Source organism: Aotus nancymaae, unplaced genomic scaffold, assembly GCF_030222135.1.
Source record: "Aotus nancymaae isolate 86718 unplaced genomic scaffold, 86718_ANA_hifiasm-v0.15.2.pri h1tg000010l, whole genome shotgun sequence".
Classification (NCBI taxonomy): domain Eukaryota; kingdom Metazoa; phylum Chordata; class Mammalia; order Primates; family Aotidae; genus Aotus; species Aotus nancymaae.
This window is the reverse complement of record NW_026988421.1, coordinates 36458726-36480874: the sequence shown is the minus strand read 5'-3', so window position 1 is coordinate 36480874 and position 22149 is coordinate 36458726. Positions and strand designations below refer to the sequence as shown.

The 22149-nt window shown below is 42.3% G+C and overlaps 1 protein-coding gene across 5 annotated transcripts in view; it reads left to right on the top strand.

Moving 5' to 3' along the window:
* PLCE1 (phospholipase C epsilon 1) overlaps nt 1–22149 on the top strand; it is a 341927-nt gene that overhangs the window by 97680 nt on the left and 222098 nt on the right. The window contains exon 1 of one of the 5 annotated variants that reach the window (XM_064374098.1): nt 5676–6028. The exons of 3 other annotated variants lie outside the window; for them this stretch is intronic. In XM_064374098.1, coding sequence (XP_064230168.1) covers nt 5747–6028 — 282 coding nt within the window. In that variant the 5' untranslated portion in view covers nt 5676–5746. Of the gene's footprint in view, nt 1–5675; nt 6029–22149 lie in introns of those variants that run through there. One more of the 5 variants, XM_064374100.1, reaches the window with a different exon arrangement.

Genomic DNA, 22149 nt, shown 5'->3' with positions numbered 1-22149 from the left:
TTTTGTGTTCTTGTGTCAGTTTGCTGAGAATGATGGTTTCCAGGATCATCCATGTCCCTACAAAGGACGCGAACTCATCGTTTTTGATGGCTGCATAATATTCCATGGTGTATATATGCCACATTTTTCCTGTCCAGTCTATCATCGATGGGCATTTGGGTTGGTTCCAGGTCTTTGCTATTGTAAACTGTGCTGCAATGAACATTCGTGTGCATGTGTCCTTATAGTAGAACGATTTATAATCCTTTGGATATATACCCAGTAATGGGATTGCTGGGTCAAATGGAATTTCTATTTCTAGGTGATGGCAGATTTTGTTCTTGCCTAGCAAAGACTTTTATTCTGCAAAGGTAACTGAGAGTTTGTAGTTAAGATCTTGGACTCTGAGATTTTATTTCCAGATTGTTCATTGCTAGTGTATGGGAAAAAATTATTAATTTTTATGTATGAATCTTGTATCTACCCGTTGGCTTTTATTGATAGAAATTACAAGTAACATTCATTCATTCTAAAGGACATTATGAGCACCTATCATGTCTCAGGCACTATGCTGTCCTCTGGTATATAATGAAGAACACAATGGATAGATATGGTGCCCACCCCTCAAGGAGCTTGAGGTAAAAATATTATTAAGCCAGTTCAAGTCCTGGTTTAATAATGGAACCTTCCACATAGTATTATTGGGAGGATTAAAGGAGGCTATCACATAGGGCACTTAGCACCATGGGGTGCTTAAGTTTTTCAGAACGGTAGCTGCTAAAACATACAATCCTTTCAAGCTGGACTTTGGGGTAAGGAGTGCACTTTGACAACCAGCAGTAGCTACCAACAGTTTGCCTCCCAAAGCCACATGGAAGCTCTCCAGTCTGGACTTTGAAAATTTAAATATTTTTCAAATTTATTTTTGATCGAGTTTAAAGAAAAGGGGTTCCCACACTGTGAAAGGAGCTGACATAGCTTTGCCATTTCCCCTGAGGAAGGTCCTGAGGGAAGCTTCTTTTTGTCAGTGGAAGAAATGAGGGGAGAGGACAAGAGTTTGGGGTAGGGAAGAAGAACTGGGCTGGAAGCTGACTCTGGTCCTCCCTAGTCATCCTCTTCAGGCCCCCATCCCTGGCCACCCTTTCTTCTTCCGTAAAACCAGGGGCTGGACTGGGAGGCCCTTCCTGTGTTGACATTCTGTGAAACCATAAACACCTGCCTTGAGCTGCAGTTTAATGTGAGCCCTCAGGGCTGTTGTAAGTCTGGGCCGGTGGAAAGATGTCTCTGTATCTTTCATGTGAGTCAAGAGGTAGCTTTGTCTTTTATCTTATCTGGACATCCCAGCTTTAAATTCCTCTTAAAATTTGGAGCCAGGGAAAAGTTTCTCTTGCTGCTTTAATCTTCACACTGTTTCTGATTGGACAATACCATAATACACCTCAGGGTATTTCTCTTATTGTTCCATTTGCCAAGAATCTCAGAGCTAAATGCCGTGACCAGCAATTGTGGCTTCCCTCAAACAAGTCAGGTCTCTAAATCTATCTTAAAACTGGATGTTGTTGTTTAATTTTATGTACTTTCATGTAGAAGCCACATGAAATCTGTTTGTGGCATTAAACAGGATAAATCACCCATGCAGAATGACATAGTAAATAGATGCAGAAATGCATGAATACCCCTCCTGTCAGCTGCGCCTATCATCTGGCTCCTTCTTGACTCCTAGAGGGTCTGAAATTACAACAATAATAGCAAGTAAAATGTATAAAGGACTTGCTCTGGATCAGTCACTGTTCTAAGTAGTTTATATGTATTTTCTCATTCAACAATCTTGTGTTTGGGGATATTATTATTATCTTTATTTTAAAATGAGGACAAGCAGGACTGGGGAGACATTAGGCCCTCCAAAATTCCTTTGGCCTTGGGGGTCCTAGTGGCAGAGAGGCTTTGCCCCATCTGGTACTGGCTTGTTTATGTGGCTAATTAGTAAACCAACCAAAGTCAAACAACCAAGAAAAAGACAAGGAGGAGGAGGGGAGAATTGATGACCATAGAAGGCAGGAAAACCCTCTCTGGCTTCTGACTATCCTGAGATCTACTCTGAACCCAGTTCGGACTTGAAAAATCTGTGAAATCTCAGAGGCAGTCCATTTTTTGGAGTGTGTATGGGAATAGAGCTGTGCTTGGAACAGTCATCCTGAGTTCCTGCAGACTGGGGTCTGTTAGGAGGTCAGCTGGGCTGCAGGGTGTTCCACGTGTCCGTTGAGGCATCCTTCCTGCACCTGATGAGTTTGTAGAAACATTCCCCAGGGCTTGCCTGACTTCTAGGGCTGGCACTAAAGGAGGAACCATCAGCCCATATGACCATGAGTCCTAAATAGTTCCTATCGAACATTCAGTGCTCTGCACTCACTTCTCTTAGCACTGAATGTCAGAATGGTCACTAGCAGGGGCAGGATGGGAAACTGTAGTGGCCTATCATAAGCAGGTCGATCACCCAGGGTCTGTCCTAGAAGACACATTGGGTAAGTATAGTCTTAATTTGCCCATGTGCTCAACTGGCAATGTGCCCACAGTCAATATGCAGATGTCTACATGTGACCAAATCATAAGAAAATTTTAAAGAACAAATAGTTGAAAATGTGTGTGTGTTCAAAAGTATCTCTCAGTCAACAAATACTTGTTGAGCCACCCCCTGTGCCCAGTGTAATGCCAGATCCTGGGGGTACGGCAGCAAGCAAACTCATCGGGGACCTGCTGATTGGGATCTCACAGTGAGTAGGCAGGCATGTGATTGTTCTGCAGGCCGTGGTTAAGTGCTGTGATGGGGAAGCCTTGTCTTTTGGAATCACTTTGGGTGGCTCTTTCTTTAATCTGGAGATGATATCAATCATTGCTCGAAACACTTTTGGAACTACCCTTTAGGAATTGCCTTTGGAGCTGATCTGGGCCACACAGGAAAATCTATCTCACTTTTATTTTATAGCCACACCTCGCTTGTGACCAAAAATGGTATTACCCAGCTTGTTGACCCATTTTATTTTCCAATCTTGGCTCTGATTGACTTGCTTGTCAGCCAAAATTACATCCACCCTCTAAGGATGGATATTTACCACCACTGAGCATATTAGCAGTAATCTGGATAATTTTGAAGCAATTTCTCAGTTGCCCACGCTCCCATTGTCCTTTATACCTCTGTTGTAACACTGTCCAATCTCTCTCGCAGCTAAATTACCTCCTTCTGCCTGTGTTTTCCCCACTAGGGTGGGGGCTTTGGAGAACAGGCCCATATGTCTACACTCTCTGCAGTGCCCAGCATGGAGCAGTTGTTCAAAATGTGTATTTATTATAATTGAATGTATGAGTTGAATTGAAAAGAATCCAAGAGGTGCCTCAGGATTGCTCTGAGTAACAGGAGCACTGTTGGAATAATGGGCTCTGGAACCTGGCAGGCCTGGCTCCAATCCCTATTTTTCCCCTTACCAGCTGTGTGGGCCTATGCAAATCATTCATTCCCTTGGATCCTTCATTTCCCCATCTATTGAATAGAGATAATAATGCTTGCCTCATTGGGGCTATCATAAGGACAAGTGGAATATTCACATAGTGCCCTAAGCACAGTGCCTAAATGGAGGCGATTACTGTTCTTGTTATATTGGAGCGAATTCTTATTTGGATGCATAAATTCTGATTTTAAAAAGTAACTCATCCAGAGGTCACATCATTTAAAATTATTTGCCGGCCAAGCACGGTGGCTTATGCCTGTAATCCCAGCACTTTGGGATACCAAGGCATGAGGATCATTTGAGCCCAGGAATTTGGGACCAGCCTGGGGAATATAGTGAGACCCTGTTGCTACAAAGATTTTTCTAATTAGCCAGATGTAGTGGCTTGTGCCTGTGGTCCTACCTACTCAGAAAGCTGAGGTGGAAAAATCACTTGAGCCTAGGAGATTGAAACTGTAGTGAGCTGTGATCATGCTACTGCACTCCAGCCTGGGTGACAGAGCAAGACCCTGTCTCAAAAACAAAAAATTATTTTTCATAGAAAATTTATTCTACAAGGAACCCTACAGCTCATCTAAGATCTAAGCCCAACCTCCTAATTTTCTTTTTCTTTTGTAGACAGAGTCTTGCTCTGACATCTAGGCTGGAGTACAGTGGTGCAATCACAGCTGTAACCTCAAACTCCTAGGCGCAAGTTATCCTCCTACCTCAGTCTGTCAAGTAGCTGAGACTACAGGCACACACCACCACACCCAGCTAATTTTAATTTTTGTAGAGGCCGGGGTGGGGAAGCACTCACCATGTTGCCCAGGCAGCTCTTGAACTCCTGAGCTCAAGCCGTCCTCCCAACTTGTCCTCCCAAAGTGTTGGGATTACAAGTATGAGCCACCATGCCTGGTCCCAACCTCCTAATATTAATGAGATTCAAAAAGGGAAGTGGGCTGACTAAAGTCATTGGTTTATGACAGAACTGGGCCAGGCCAGAGCTGTTTTCTGTGACATTTAATACTTACGCCTATATTTGGAGGTCCCACCTTCCTTGCAAGAGCCTTGCACTTAGGCCAGGAGCTCTGGATCTTGGCACTTCTGGCCAATGGTAGCCAAGAATTTAGGATATGCATTTGGGGAGCCACAGCACATGCTTCACACACCCTTTTGCAGCAACACTTTGCCCCTCTGCAGAGTGCTGAGCATGCTGTTGTTGTGTAGCTCACAAAGCTGGCATGAGCAATACAGCAGTGGTTAGGAAGCATGCCCGGCAAACCTGGTACCATTACTTACAAGCTTACCACTTCTTGACCTCTCCGAGCATCACTTTCTTCACCTGTAGCATAAGAATGATAATGGTATCCACCCCATAGGGTTGTTATGAGGGTTAAATGAGATAATGCATGAAAATGCTTACATGTTGCCTGGCACAGGATAAACACTTCTTAAAATTTAATATTATGATCAGTAATACATCCAAACCAAATATTCTACCTCTGGCATCTCCACTAGACTCAAGCTAACCTCTGCCATGAAGACTTACCTGGTCTCTCTTCCAAGCAGGTGCTGTTGATAGACTCTTACCCCTCCCGTCACCCAACCCCTCATCCAACAGTAACATAACCTCTCACATCTTTGGTTCCACCCCAACCATGGACCACAAGATCCTGAAGTAATCAATAGCAGTTGCCCATCAATAATAGAGATAGGAACTCCTGGGTTTTCTTGTTCATCATCAGTTATAGGAAGAAAAATCGACCACTGGCTTAAACAAATACTGCCTTTCCTAGTTGTCTTTACTCTGAAGGCGCTTAGACCTTTGAGGGGCTCTGCTATTATTCTGCAGCATGGCAGGTGCCCATATCCCTGGAGGGCTGCCTTCTATTATTATTCCCTTGATACTGGGTTATTTGCACATGTATACACATTGGGTTCTGTTTACTACCTTTTTTTTTTAACTTGACTAAAACAATGAGTAACTGGGAAGTTCTGAATTTCTATTTAGAAAACAAATTGATGAGATCAGAAAAATCCAAGTAATCCTAAATTTATAGAAGCCAGATTACTAAAACCCAAGGACATTTTTTTAAATGTAGAAAAGTTGTATTTCACAGAGGTTTTTGCAATGCCCTGACTCTGGATCACAGCCTTCCCTCGATTCTGGATATTACATCATTTCATTTTAGCTAATGTAAACACTCATCGCCCTGCACATTGCAGGATTTTTCACTGCGATTTGGGATTGGGCTTCATTCGGTGGGTCGTTGTGGTGATTAATGGTTTCAGAAGGAAGTGCAGCAGGAAGAGACTTTGCAGGAATGGAAGAGGTGAGGCAGCTCCATGTGAGATTCTGCAAAGGGATTAAGATTTGGCACCAGGCTTGGTTTCTGTGCAGCCTCTTAGGCAGAGAGCCCCAGGAGAGGGAAGCAGGCTGTCAGCTGTGGCTTTGCACGCTCTCAGCTGCCTTGAAGGTTGGTTGGCTCTTCCCGCTCTCTGAGGTACCCAATTTTACCTTGTTAAAGGATGGATGTGGATGCTGGAGGCTTAAAGAAGACCAGGTAAGGCTTCTTGTTGTCTAAGAAATCCCCCAGTGTTCTTAATGCATGGAATCCTGGGGACTGTTTCTTTACTAGCACCATTGTGCAGTGTTAGCCAAAATACAATTCCTCTGAGACATTTTACAAAGAGGATCAGAGAAGTTTCTTTCCTTGTTAAGAAAGTTTCTAAATCGTTTTAACCCAAAATGCTTAACTCTAGAGTTATAAATTATTTTTCTTTCAGTGCATTTCAGCTTTGAGATTTTTTTTTTTTTTTTGGCATGTAAATCTACAAGATCTCGATAGGTATCCTGAGAGTTTATTAGATTCATTCCTTTTGCAATGGCCTATGGTATATTATGTATCAACATTTAATGTGATGAAAACTTCTCACTCATTATATTCTTCAGGATACTCACTTTTGAATAAGTTGCTCTGCTTTTTGCAGATTTGGTTCCTTTCTTTCTATTTTTTACCTTTTGGCTTTTGTGGTTATAATACTAGTAAGGAATATCCTGAAGTATAACTAATTTCTAAGAGGAAAAAACCATACTCAGGAGTTAAATGCAAACATTTGATCACATCCCTGATTGAAATGAACTGCGTGTTTTTTGGTGTTTCAAATATGCTTTTTAAAAAATTTTCAGCGTAAATGTTCATAGTTTGTGGGAAAGGTAATGCAGTTTATCTGAGTGGTTATTTACCTGTAAACATTAAAAGCATATTATACCTTTGATAACATTTAGCTGAAGAAGAGGTCATTGAAAGGAGTAGCTTTCTGCTCACCACCAACTCAATTCCAAATTCTGTTTCTTTTCTTAAAAAAATGGAGTTAAAAATAACCCGGAATAAAACTTGAAAACTGTTTTGTTTCTCTGTATTTGGCTAACTCCATCGCAAAGTACTGTGTTTAAGGAATTCAAGCTATGAAGACTACTCTTGAAATGGCTCACACAATTCTATCTGCGAATTTCCATAACCCTTTTCAAGAGCATACAATGTTTTGTGAGTACTAGGGTTAAAATATTTAATTAAGTGTTCATTCCTTCTACAACTGTAGGTGATTCATAACAACCCTCAGAAAATAACATGAGAAATTGTGTCAGTGTCCTGATGCAAGCTTGTTTTTCCTGTCCAAAGTAGTGTAGAAAGGAGGCATTTGGCATCTCTCCTTCCAGAAGGGTGCAGGGTGTCTTGATAGAAGTGAATGTCTGTGATTGTTGTGGTACATGGATAGATGCAGGGACTCCTGATCACTTTCATTTATTGGAAATCAAATGTTTTCATTAGATGTAGGGGACTCTGACTCTCCAGCTTTGGTTGAGTGAGAAGAGGCTTACGCATCCAGCGGTTCTTAGTGTCTTTGTTCAGTGAGCCCTATCAGTCCATGTCGTCCTGTTTTTCTTTTTGGAAACAGACTGGCAGTAGTCTCTTGCATTTTGTATTACTTTAATCTAGCATTTTAACCTTTGTGTTTTCTTTTAGTGGGATGGCTAATAATAAGGTTGTCTTGAGCCTCAATTGGAGAAGGTGTGAGAGTAGCTGAAATCTTTAGGAAAAGAAAATCATTCCAAGAGTTAAAACATGAAGACTCTTAATTGTACTGTGTCCATTCTCCTCCTGTTTTTGAGGAATTTAGACAAATTATTGTTGCAAATGCTTTTCCTCAAATATTTTCAGAAAACCAAAACAAAATATAATTTTTTGTCACTTTATTACATTATCTTCTTTCTGTCTTCTTTCTCCTTATCTGTCATTTTGGAGAGAGGGAAAATTGTTCAGGTAAACAATTGAGGAACAATTGCCGGGAACATCTGGGAAGAGTTGCCATGGATTATCTTTTCCTTCTTAATGTGTTATTGAGGAAGGTTTTACTTGTTTGCTCCTTTTATTTCTATTAAAATGGTAAGACACGTGCATGGTTGAAAAAAATTCAAACAACACAAAAAGGGTAAACAATGAAAAGCTTCCTCCATGGCATCTTAACACTCAATTCTCCCCTCAGCAGTAAACAATGCTTTAGATCTGTGCTTTTCAAACTTTCATATGCACAAGCAACACCTGCAGAGTTGATTGCAACACAATTTCTGAGGCTCTTTGGGGCATGAGGGGTAGGTAGAGAGGGGAGAGAAAAATAGCTGTAGATCATTGTATAACTATAGTCTATAGTATCTAAGAGACAGGTGGAATTTGAGGATTCTAGTGAGAGCAGGAGACAGGGGTACAAAGAAAAAAAAGACTGTTGAGTTTCTTAGGAATCGAAAATGCTCTTGAGAGAAGCCAGGGTCATGAAACAGAGTATTAGAGTAGTGAAGAAATCCAAGGAGCTTCAGCATAGAAATGCCATCAGGAGTGGCCCAGTGGGTGGAAATAAGGAAATAGTCAACAGTTAATTGAAAATATAGCAATAGAAGGGGGTTATGGGCCACCTGACAAGGATAATGAGATTGAGCTAGAAACTGGAATAGGACTGGCCAAGCTAAAAAAAAATCAGGCCAATTAGCAATAATGAGAGTGTTTATTCACTTGTAGTTTGGCAAAATACCTCCCTGAAATGAATTAGGACAAATGATCATTTCCTGTGCTAATGATTTTATAGCAGAAAAGAAAAAGAAATACTGTAGAAGGGACAGGGAGGTATCTGTGTGTGAGCCACTGTAATTTAATAACCCTAAGAAATGTAAGATTAACAGTTGATACAAGGAATGGAAAACCAAGATAATGTATACATGATGATAATTTAAAAAGCGTAAATAGTAATTATGAAAAATAGTCAATAAACCTCAAGAATCTTGTCAACTGATTTTTTTAAAAGGTTAATTACCAAACACCTTTTCAGAAACACAAAATGTGACAAGATTCAAAAAATCATTTTGAGAGGTGAGAAGAACTAGGTTTTTTTTCCTATCCCACCTTCTTTGTCCAATAAAGTAGGAATAAACAACCAATGCTAGACACTTTCTTTGTGGCTGGTAGTGTGTGAAATCTTTTATGTGCCTCAATTTATTTTATCCTTATAGATCTGGAGGTCGGGATCATAATTATTATTTACAGATACAGTGCAAAGAGGCTCAAGGCAAAGACACTTTACAAGGAAGAGACATCCTTGAAAAAAATAGGAAGTTCTGTTGGAAAACCAGAGAAACCCACCTGAAAGCCCAGTAAAAAGGTTCGCACATAATTTAAGGAGCATTCTATAAGAAACTAACATTGAAGCAAAAATAAGAGAGACTTTTATAGGAATCGAAGTGAAGGAGCCAGCCAAAGACCCAGCAGAACCTTTGCAGATGCTCAGAATATTCAGTGGGCAATAGAAAAAGGAGCCAGCAGTCACAATAAACTATTTGTCTTGGTCTTTTCAGAAAAATATATCAAAATCATCTTTAGAAGCAGAGGTACTAGATCAAATAGTAGTAAATGAACAGAATGTTCTAGACTGAGTTGACAAACTGGATATGGATAAATCACAGGGACAGGTTGGCCTTCATCCAAGAGTTCTAAAGGAATTCAAGGGTGAAATCATGGGGCTGTTGTTAAAAGCAACTAATTTTTACTTTCAAAAGTCTAGCAACCCCCTAAACCTTGGTTGACTGGTAAAATTGCCTAGCTCCATCTTTCTGCAGTACATTATTTGAACATAAATTATAATATGTATATAAAATATAAACTATAATAAATAATATGTTTTCAATAACTGTAATCTTGAATTCCCAAACCACGTTATGTCACTGTTTTGAAAGTCTCTGTGAATGTTTCATTCTTGAAATTGCTGAGAATTACCAGCCCCTTACAATCATGTAAAATAAGCTTATCATAATTCATGTGAACTCAGTAGCAAAAGCACAAAGAAACAAATGGGCAGTGACTCAGTTTCAAGAAAATATTCATCATACAATGTTACTTCACTAAAGGGGGAAAGGAATCCTGCAGCCTCAGAAACAAGACACTCAGTGTCCATTAATTAAATGCCATGGGAAGGATTTGAAAACTAATCAGCTTTTGAGCTCCTAACTGCACAGTCCCACTGCCCAAGTTGCCTGGTGGTCTGGCCCTGCTCCTACTTATCTCAGGCCTTCCTCCGTTTCTGATGGTCTTGACTTGTCTAGCCCTGCAGCCCAGGTGCTCTGTTCTCTGCTTTACTGCAGGTGGCCCTAGTTTTCTGTCACCCATGACCTGCACTCTGTGTCGCAGATTAGAATAGTGATGGGGACCTGGGTAGAATTTGTGCTGGGCAAGGCAGAGAGCCAAGTACAGGCTTTGTTAGGGTCAAAAGCTAGCAGTAAACCAGAGATATGGAGTGGAGATGAACGTCATTCAGTCATTTAATCAATATTTCCTTTGAGCTCCTAGAATGTACCAGGCATTGTACTGGGGATACAAATATGAACAAGACAGCTACCGTGATAAAGAGAAATCAGTAAACAATTACAGTAGAGCAGGGTTTCTCAAGCTGGACCCTAGGTTGTTATCCAAATATTTCCTAGATGCATAATTGCCCCGGTTGAGAACCACTGTGGGAGAGGATGATAGGTGCATGAATGGAGAAAGACTAGGCCATTATGGGAGTTCATAGCAGGTCTTCCTAATGCAGACTTGGCGGTGAGGGGAGGCTTCCTAGAGGAAGTCATGTCCTAGAAGACATCTGCAGGGTGAGTAGCCCTCACATGTAAGTTGGAAGAAGACAGTCAAGGAAAGGAATGGCTAGATCTGGAGACCACAGGGAGGAAGCCCTGGGTCAGCAGTGGGTAGCTCCTCTGACTAGTGGTAGACACTCCTTTTGGTGCCAGCCTTACCAATCCCCAAGGGCCAGAGTTTCACACCTGGCATCTGACACGATGCTTTCAGAGGCTGTGCTCTTGTGCATAGCTGCCACTAGATGAGGAGTGACATTGGTTTAGAGATCCTTAGGCTTAGTGTTCTTGGGCACAAAATGGGAGGAAATCAGTATCTAATCCCCTCTTGGTTTATCCATAGAAGTAGAATTCTCACTAAATTAACTGCCCCTTTCAGCTCCAATGCCTATTTTTGATTAGCCAAATCTAATCTCACTTGACCAAGATTAAAAACTTATTAGCAAAAAACTTCTTTTCTTACATGGCTACTCCACAAACTGTTTCCAACTGCTGGTAACTGCAGACCATTTTGGCAACTATTTAACAAATAATACATTTTAATCATCTTTAAAATACCTGCATTTCCCCTCTATTTGCTCTATACCTGGCTCCTTTCTAGAGAGAGACTGGTCTGTATTTCTGCCAGCAAAGGCCTGTTGGCCAGGTGCTGGGTCTGCCTCAGGCTCATGCAATGACAGTCACATTCAAGAAAGATGCACTTTGTCTTCACATAGAAGGATCCCCTCTGCAACATGCCTTTTCCTATTGGCTCCTTGATCACCCTTGTCCCTCACAGGCCCTTCAATTTCTTTTTTCTTTAATTGTTTTGCTTTGGTTTCGGTTTTGGTTTTGAGACAGGATCTCGCTCTGTCACCCAGGCTGGAGTGCAGTGGCACAATCTTGGTTCACTGTAACCTCCACCTCACAGGTTCAAGCGATCCTCCCACCTCAGCCTCCTGAGTAGCAGGGACTAACGGCGTGCACTCCCACACCTGACTAATTTTTGTAGAGATGAGGTTTCATTATGCCCAGGCTGGGAATTTCTTAATAACAATCATTGACATTGAGTACTTGCTGTGTGTCACCAGCCACAGGGCTGCATGGGAGAGGAGAGAGAGGCACTGAAAGGTGGGGGAAAGGAAAATTACTAAGCCTGGCACCATACTAGCCACTTCAAGTAAGCTATTTCCCTTAGTACTCCCAGAAAACCCTTAATGGGTAGTGTCTTCCTCACTTTACAGATAAGGACCAGGCCTGATTTTATACAGCTATTAAGGGGTACAGATGGGATTTGAGCCCTCTGTCAGACCCTGAAGCCCATGTTCCTTCTACTTCTGTATTCTGGAGGAACTATCCAGGCCAGTGGGCCTTTTTGTGGTCCAGCTCCCAGGCCATTTAGGACAGGATCATCGGGGGTCTTAGGGTACAAGGCAGATCTGGACTTGAGGGAGTCTGTCGTCTTCAGCTGTCGTTAGGGGCTTCTTATGATCTACATACAACCTTATTTGGGCCATCACTTCATTGCCCATTCCCAGATTGCCGAGATGGCCTCAAAAGAAAGGACCCCAGTTCTCCTTACCCTCACAGCTGTCCTGCTGCCTGTTTCCAGGGCAGTATGGAATGATGTTAAAGAGTCTAGGACCAGGATTTAAGTACCACTGCCTTCCAGTGGCTAACACAGTCAAGACCAAACAACAAGTAAATCTGTCACTTATCCAACAGATTATTTGCAAAATGATAAACCAACTGTATTAGTCCATTGTCACAATGCTAATAAAAACATACTGAAGACTAGGTAATTTATAAAGGAAAGAGATTTAATTGACTCACAGTTCTGAAGGGCTGGGGAGGCCTCAGGAAACTTACAGTCATAGCAAAAGGGGAAGCAAACACGTTCTTCACCTGGTGGCAGCAAGGAGAAGTGCCAAGTAAAAGGGGGAAAAGCCCTTTATAAAACCATCAGATCTCATGAGAAATCATTCACTATCATGAGAACAGCATGAGTCAATTACATGATTCAATTACCTCCCACCAGATCCCTCTCAGGACATGTGGTGATTATAGGAACCACAGTTCAAGATAAGATTTGGGTGGGGACACAGCCAAACCATATCACCAACCATAAACCCTACCGGATTGTCTCAACTGGTTGCCCTGGGCATGAAATCACATAATGCTGATGAAGACGGGCTGAAAAGATGCACAACTTACCATCATAAAGGGATACTGTGTCAACAATAAAGGGGAGGAAATCCTCATTGAATTGGTTTATAGGAGAGACATGTTTGTTGAACAAAGGAACGAAGGTGACTCTGTAAGAAGGTGAGTTCCAGAGAGAAACATTCATATCAGCAAGGCTGACTTCTGCATCAGGCTAACAACTGGAAACTGTGATAAAGAGAAACTTTCTATACTTAGGTAACTTGACATTTTGGGCACAAGGCATTGTGGCTTCTATGAAAGAAAATACCAAGAAGGTTATAACTGAAAGGATCACACTGATTACCCAACTACCCTTCTCCTTTAACTGATGATGAAACTGAGGACTAGAGACATTGATGGGTAGATCAAGTTCACGTGTAGTCAGAGCTAAAGCTAAAGCTACTTCACCTATAAATGGAGGTTTGTTCGCACTGTGTGTGTAGATTTTCAAGTAAAATCTAAATAAAAGATGTTGTCTTTGTAGAGAGATTATGTCTAAGGTCATCATGGACTGGAGGTATGCTGTGTTGAAAAGATTAGGACCTGTGCTGAAGAAAGCACTATATAGGCACACATCAAATGATGTTTTCTTCACAGAATTTATTCATTAGTGAATCTACTCCTTCATTCAACCAGTATTTACTGTGCACCCACAACAGTGCGCGAAGCATGATGCTAAGTGCCAGGATGTAGGAGTAGACAGACAAGCCTCTTTCCCTTTGAAACTTCCAGTCTAGCTGTGACCAGACTTATTCTGAAATGATTAGGGAAGGTGTCCAGTGAGCTCTGAAAGGTAGTAAGATGGAGCTCAACTAAAAGAACTCCTGAGAGGCCTATTTAAGACAGGGATGTAATAAATGGGTTTCAAAGTGTGTGATTCCAAGTGAAAACATTAAGCTAGGTGGTCTAGAGTTTTGGAAAGTTCAACCGTTTGCATAGAAAGGAAAAAGGTCAAAATGAGGGAATCCACCAGGAGCGTGCTGCCATAGTCCAAGTATGTGGTGCTGAGGCTTTAGCCAGGGCTGGTGCAGTCAGAATGGAGAGGAAAGGTGTCATCTGAGTCAGGCTCCAAACGAGCATTGGCTGGCTGGCCTAGGGATTGAAGGAGAGGAAAGAGACAAATGTGGTGCTGAGGTTTCTGACCTCCAGGAGCGGGCAGGAGATAGAGATGAGATTATGGAGACAGTGTGTATATTTGGGGGAAAGTGACAAGGTTGGTTTGAAGCAGGCTGATTGGGAAGGGACTGCAGAATGGTCCAGGTAAGCTGTCCTCACAACAGCTGCTTAGCCCTCACTTGGACAAGTACGTTTAGGAGCCTTAGGAAGAGAATAACTTTTCATGTCATCCAGGAGACTGAACTCTTGTGAAAGACGAGTAATTGCAGAACAAAACAGAAGATTGCTAGGGATTCACCATTCCCTCCTTTTTTAACAAAAACTTCTTATTGTGTAAATTTTTGACCAAACACAGAAATACAGAGAATAATATAATGACCCCTTATGTGCCCATCACCTAGCTTCAATATTTATAAACATTGCCAATATTGTTTCATCAATTTCCCCCAGGATATTTCCCCTCTACCTTGCTGGAGTATTTAAATCCTAGATTTTATATCACTTCATGCATAAATACTTCATTGTATACTTTTAATAAATAGAGACTTTATTTAAAAAAGCAGAACTGCAATATTATCATACCTAAATAAATATTTCCAAATTACGATTTAATGACAAGCCTACATTCAGACTTCCCTGGTTGTCTTTAAAATGGCTTTTAATAATTGGTTTTTGGAACAGGAATCAGATGAGATTCAAATATTGCATTTGACTGATATGTCTTGTGAATCTTTCATCTCTAATAGATTATCTCTTTTTTATTCTCTCTTTTTATACACTCTTTACTTACTGAAGAATCTGTGGTGAAGGAACTGTAAGACATTCAGCTTTCTTTGGAACACCTTGAGTTACTGTTTGAGGCTTATTTCTTATGAGTTCAATAGGCATAAAATTGTTAGGTAATTTTGAAATTACCTATCTTGTATTCCTTCTGTTTTAGGATTCTCAGTCCTCCATATGTGATACCGCTCGTGGTTCTAGGGAGCTGAGTGCCAGGCTGTGCAAGGGCATCAAGGATTTTCTTTACTAGCAATATATTGAGAGCACAGCATGTGCACGGCTGTGCCAGGCCATCTGGGAAATGCAGGCAAAGTGGAAGTGCCTTTGCTTGGCTCCGAGGAGCTTATCACGAATTTGGAAGAAAGAAGATTGCATGAAACTAACAGATTAACACAGGCAGCTCGGTGTTGGGAAGTCAAGTAAAGCTACACTTGGCTCAAACCCCAGCCTTGATACTTAGCAGCTGGGTGATGGTGAACAAGTCACTTTATATTTCTGAACCTAATTCCTCTTCTTTAAAATAGAGAGGAAAAACTCTGCCTACTTCAGGATTATATGAAAGGCAGGCAGCATGGGTCCTGGGGTAGACTTTAAGCCCTGCTTCCTTCTGATAATATTAAGTACCTGCAGTCCCTGGGCACTTTATTCCATGCCAGTCCTGTGCTCAGTGCTTCACACACATTACCTCATTTTAGGCCTCTCAGCAACCCTGTTTTACAGATCACAAAACTGAGGCTTAGAGAAACAGTTTGTGCACATTTACCTACTTAGTGAATTAGGATTTGAACCCAAACAAAGTCAAAGCTCAAACTTTAAACTGCCAAGACATATTACTTCTCCCAAATACATACGTCAAGGTTTAATATTCTTGTTTATAAGGAGGAAGATATCATATCTACTTTATGTAATTATCATGGAAATTAAATTAGACAAAAGGTACTCAACAGATAAATGCTCAAAAGTATTTGTTTTCATGTTATCAGTGGTTGAACAATTCTGTAAAACATTAAATTGTACAGAACCATCTACAAACACAATAGGAATATGGTCATTAACTTCCACTTCAGCACTTACGATGAGAGAGGGAACAGGTAGGGTCCAGTGTGTCTTTAATTATCACAGGAGATAAAAGCACATTCTAGGATCGGGGAGCAGCCCAAGCAGGGAGACTAGATGAATGGGGTGTTAGAAATACCCCCTTTAAGCTTTCTATTTGTCCAGTTAAAGCCAGTGAGGGTTTAATGGTCAGGGAGAACACACAGGTGCACTCCGGGCTCCTTTAAGTAGATTGTGTAGGAAATTAGAAAAAGAGGCCATGACGAAGAGCCTGGTGCTCTGGGTGGGTCTCAGCACAACCTCTGTCTGGTCCTGTGGTCTCAGCAAGTTACTAAACTTCTTTGTGTCTCATTGCTTCTTTGCAGGTAAAACAGAGATCATAAAGGACTTCATGATATAGGCTATCTAGGGATGTTTGGGGAATTAGATGAGATAATATAGGAAAAGACAGTGCTGGAAAGACCCAGGACAGAAACCAAGAGAAGTCAAGAACTGAAGTTCTTGCATTCCCACCTCTGTGTCACCTTCCCTGCTTCTATTGGAGTTGCAGTCTTCCCCACCCCCCCACCCTCCCTTACTCAGGGGTACCCCAGAGTTAGGCTGCTAAAGTGACAGGGTGAAGATGATCTCAAGGGCTTACTCCTTTCTGCAGAAACAGGACCCTGGGTAATAAATGTGAGAATCAAGAGGAGAGAGGTTAGATGTGCTCATCTAGGCTGGTGACTTGCTTTTGCTCCCTAAATTTTCTTGAGTCAGAAGTTGATTTCCAATTTCTTGAAAAATTTAGAGGAGGGACGTTTGGTCTAAAACAGTGACATCATTGGTCCTTGGGATGTTGACTGGGAAAGAGAAAGCTGGGAAGGTGGCAGAGTGAGAATGGAATAACTTTAGTTCTTACTTCTCTTGGTCCTTCCCTGGGTCTTCCTGCAGTAAGAGAGATTTTCAAATCACTAACACTTTGGTGTGAGTTAATTGTGTCTCCTCTTCCTTATGCTGTGTGCAGACTACTAGGGAAGATGGATGCAAACAGGAATGGCCTGTTGTAAGACTGGTGAGCAATATCCGCTCAGGAGGGCATATAAAGTTCTTCAGGGACCACAGGGGAGGGTTCCCTGTCTGGAACTGGAGGCTCAGATGGGGTTTCCTCCAGGAAGCATTTAGAAATGGAGTGTGACTTAGCCATAGTTACCACAAAGAGGAAATAGCATTTGCAGAAGCCTAGAAGTGAGAGGAATGAATCCATGATGGGTTTGGGACCCCTGTGAGGAGCTATTTCTGCAGATCCACAGGCCCCTCAGAACTCTCCACAGAGGAAATACAGTCACTGTTTGTCAGAAGCCCTGCTGAGATGGCCTGAGGCTTATGAGGAAATGGGGCATGAGACGGTGAGCGAGCGAGGTGCTAGGAGGGCATGTCTAGCAGTCTCTCACCTGCGCACCTCACCCCTGTGTGCACAGCACACGGCTCACCCCTCAGGGCTTCAGTTTTCTCATGAATGAAATGAGGACTCAACGAAGTCCTTTTGGTTCCTCAGCTCTATGGCTCTCTGAAATTATTTTTAAAGCTGAGGGAAAAAAAATCAAGTAACTACTGAAAACAGATTTCAGTCCTTATTAGGTTGCAAAATGGAAACAGAGACAGAACCTGGTATTGAGAAAGAATTCAAAGAAGCATTTGAGAAGAGACATCTTTGATATTGAGTAGATACAGACTTTATGGCAATTCTAGTCAATGCTGGGCTTGAGTTACCTACAAACAAGGAATGGATCACAGGAGAAACCTGAGGAAGAGGAGAAAACCCTCCTCAGAAGCAAGTGGGCATTTGAAAACAAGTGACTCGGGTGACCTCCTGTGGGTGAGGTGAACTACTCAGTAAATACGGAGCCAGTGGCTGGCACAGGAAGAGGTGCCAGGGTGATGGTGGCAGCAGGTGTGTGTCACAGAGCCTGACCTCTGGAGGGGCTGGCTTGCCTTTGCCTGGAGGGAAACGGGGGCAGAGGCTGTGGGCACGGAAAGGATGCTGCTCCCTGCTCTGTGTGGAGGCACTGGAGGGGTCTGGCTCGGAAGGGGTAGAGCTGAGTGAATGCCAGCTGGGCTGGGCACAACTGGCATCTCTTATGCAGTGATGGGCAAGTGATAGGAGACATTTCTGCAGGACATATACCCAGAGTTGTCTGGGGACCTTGGGGCTATGGGTCGGAACCACTCGGATGAGTGATGCTGCAGACAGGCAGCTGTCTGCTCTGCCTGCTGAGAAGTCAGAGTCTGACAGGGAATCCGAGAAAGGGAGGCAAATGGGTTTTATCTCCTTGGCATCATAACATGAGCCAGATGCATCGAACCAGGCATCAGCATTGTCACATCAGCAACAATGAGCATCTGTTCTATGTCAAACGTTAGGCCATGCCATTATCTACATTATTCCCAGACCTCACAACAACCTGTCTAGGGGGCATTGTTTTTAATCCCCATTTTACCTCATATTCCAGTGAGCCTCAGAGACACTGAGCCTTGAAACTAATGAATTGCAGAGATGAGGAACCACACCCAAGTGTACCTGTTCTCTTTCACGAGACAGACACAGTCTAAGTTGTGTTTTCCAGTCCCAAGCAATTGTACCAATGCTGTGCTTACAGTAACATAAAACATAAGCAGCATTGAGTATTACTCTTTTTAAGTTTTTACTTTAATAAATGTATACCTTTGCCCCCCTTTGCATTTCATTGATAACTAGTGAAGGTGAATAACGTATCTGTCCTCCTGGGTAGGTTGTCTTCTTGGCCTTGCCCATTGTGAGTCAACTCATGTGACACATGAGGACAGTACGGTCCAGTGTGTTTGAGTGACCTGACCAAGGCCATACAGCTGGTTATCAGAGGGGCCTAGGCCAGAACTTGTGCCAGCGCCTTTCCCATGGCTATCCTGTCTGCATCCTCCACACTGCAGCCCTGGGCTGCACTCCCAGCTCCTCATCCCAGTGCCACGGTGAGTGGTAAGAGAAGCCCACCCATTCCCAGGGGCTATCCAGCAGGAAGACAGAGCAGGACAGGCAGTTCTTTGACCAAAGCATCCCAATGTGAAATCCTTCCTACAAAAATCCCTGGAATCTTTTCTGATGAATAATAGGTAACCACTCGGTCATAGTTTAAAATAGTTTGGTTTGTTTTGAAATTTTTTAAAAATACAAAGAAGAAAAACAGTGGAGGAGGCAGATGGCATGCTTTAAAAGAGTTCTTGCTGGAGATTTTAAAAGCCAATATAAAAACTAGCTAATAAACTGCCCATCACAATCTAAAGATAGATATACCTAAAATTTCACCAAGGCACTTGGGGACAAGAACAGCTGTTACACGAATCTACTGTTTATTAGGCACCGACTGTCAGGCATCATGCTGAGTTGCTGAGTATTCTCACTTATTCCTTCACAACCACCTGATAAGACAGATACCTGATAAGACACAGTTAGTGTCATTATCACCATTTTACAGATAGGCAAGCTGAGGCTTAGAGAGGTTAGGATATTTTTATAAGGTAAGTGGCAAAGCTAGGGCTTGAAACTTGGGCCTGACTCCAGTGTTTGTGCTGTTAATTACTGATGCTACCAGACATCCTGAGGAAGTATCTAAGCCAGGGGAGTGGCAGCAGCCCTCTGGCTGGCCTGCAAGAGAGCAATCGTGGTAAAAACAAATTATCCCAGCCACTTTGAATAATGGTTCTTGATCCAGAAAAAAGCACCCAAAAGATCACTTGTTAAAATCCTTCCCTTCTTTTAGATTAATGTCAGTGCCATTGTTTCAGCTTCAGTTAATGAGGCTCAAGAAATTTGCTGTAGGAAACTCTTAAGTGTTGAGCTGAAATGACCCAAACACAAGCATCTTGCCTCCTCCCACGAGGGCTCTCATCCTTACCCGCATTGTGTGTGCGTGCACACGCACACCAATGCAACTCACACACCAAAACAGCTAAGAATAAAATGGGTTCGAATAACTCAAGCAAACAGTTGGTTGAAATTACAGACTCCAAGGCTAGTAGGCACCAGGCCAGGACATTCTAATTTCACGTCTACCAACAAACTTGTATCTTGGTTTTAAAGAGAAATGTCATTTTGATTTCAGCTATCCTTGCAGGAGGTTTTTCAGTGTAAATTCCTCTTGGCCTTCCTAAGTAAAAATGAAGAACAGCTGATTCTTGTCTTGTCCAATGTATGGTTTTCCATGGAATTTTTATGAGCTGAGTAGGAGGAGCAAGAGAGGAAGAGTTCTTTAAGAGAGTCAATGTGCGGCTGCTCTCAGCTGCCTGGTGTTGCCTCTAGCAACTAAGATTTATTTTATAAACACATATAGGGTCCTTACTGTACAGCAGGCGCTGCTCAAAACAGTGTACAAATAGTAACATCCTCTTTGCAACCCTATGAAGCCAATATGAGTTGGCTAGCAATGGGCAAAGCCACGAAGACAATCCACTCAGGAGGGCAGATGAAAGTGAGGCAGAAAGGAGCTAATTAACTGGCCCAATGTCACATCACTAGAGTGGCAGGTGGGATTAGGGATCAGGTAGCTTGTCTTCAGTGTGCATTTCTCGTGGGTAGCAGTGTTGCCAGTTTCCTCTGACATAGAGTTGATTATCTTCATGCTGTTTTTCTCACACAGAGAGTAAGCCTGAAGTTCATGTATTCCATGACTCTGTGGAGAAAAAGAAATCTAACTACAATAAGCAATGGGAAATGAGTCAGAGCCTGTTTATTTTGATGATTGATTTTGTGAGAGTGATTTGTCGAATGAATGAACAAATGAATGATGGCCTTTTGTGGCTTCTGTTTACCACTTTGATATTCCATGATTTATGTCTTTTAATCTTCTAAGCCATCTCATTTAAATACCCACAAATTCAGATATTACGATTTATAATTGGCCTTCAGTCCCCCGTCTGCATCTGGCACAGTGGACTCAACTGCAATTCACCTCTTGTGCATTTGACCTCTCACTCTAAAAATGAGGGCCAGATGAATGCTCATATTCCTTATAGAACAGATGATGGTTTTACTAGATGAGTGTGGTTTATACTTTAGAACAGCAGCTGCACATATGAAATGAAATTATTTGAGTAACCTATTTTCAAGCCTTGACACATACATTTGCCTTTAAATTCAACATGCACTTTCTCAAAAAGGAAGCGAGTGTAAACAGTCTTCTCATGCATTATCCTGCACATTTGAATCCTATGTCTTATTTAATGATTTCTCTTCTGACTCTGGAATATAATCAGTTGGAAATGAGAAAGGAAGCCCTGTTCATTCACCTCGTGTGATGCCATAAAAATGACAGAATGTTCGAGCTGATGAGGGCCCTGGAAATAATCAGAAAAGACCCTCTCATTTTATAAAAGGATTCTGAGACCTACAGAAGTGCAGTTTGCCTGGGTTCCTCCAGTCAAAGGTGGTGAACATGGCCTTAGAACCAGGTTGCCTGACTCTAGGCCAACTGATTTGGACAGTGTTGAGGTAAACTCTGAAAAGCTGGTGTTCAGGGGTTCTCCAGCCCACCACAGCTCCCCACCTGACCCCTCCAGCCTCAGTCAACACCCAAACACCCGCGATCACCTGTCTGTTATCTCAGACCAGAGACATTTCTTCAGGTTTCAGGCCTGTACTCCCTTTGTGTATTAGGCACTTATCACCACTCACCCAAGCAATGCATTGACTGATAGCGCCTCCCCATCTTCCTGATCATCTCCCCCAAACATACACACAAAAAACACTTTTAAGGCACAGATTTGTAATTCCCAAAAAGCAGTCTTGATTACCTTGATGGTCCTTTTCTAAAATGCTGCCATTGTTCACTTCACTCACTCTCACTCATGTATCCCAATCATTTAGAACGGTGTTGGCACACAGAAAGCACTCAAGAAATACGTGTTGAATGAATGAAAGGCGCCTCATTTCCTGCTAAAGAAATTAATCAAAGGCTGGGTGCAATGGCTCACGCCTGTAATCCCAGCACTTTGGGAGGCCCAGGTCGGCAATCACTCGAGGTCAGGAGTTCCGAGACCAGCCTGGCCAACATGGTGATACCCTCTCTCTACTAAAAATACAAAAATTAACTGGGCATGGTGGCAGCGCCTGTAATCTCAGCTACTCGGGATGCTGAGGCAGGAGAATCTTTTGAACCTGGGAAGCGGAGGTTGCACCATTGCACTCCAGCCTGGGCGACAGCAAGACTCCATCTCCAAAAAAAAAAAAAAGAAAAGAAATTAATCTCCATTTCTTAACTTGGTGGTCAGGGCTCTTTATCATCTGGCACTAATCTTTTCCCATTTGCTCCCTTCCTCCGTTCTGTCCTCTGCTAATTAAACAACCAAATAGGTCTTTTTTAAGGT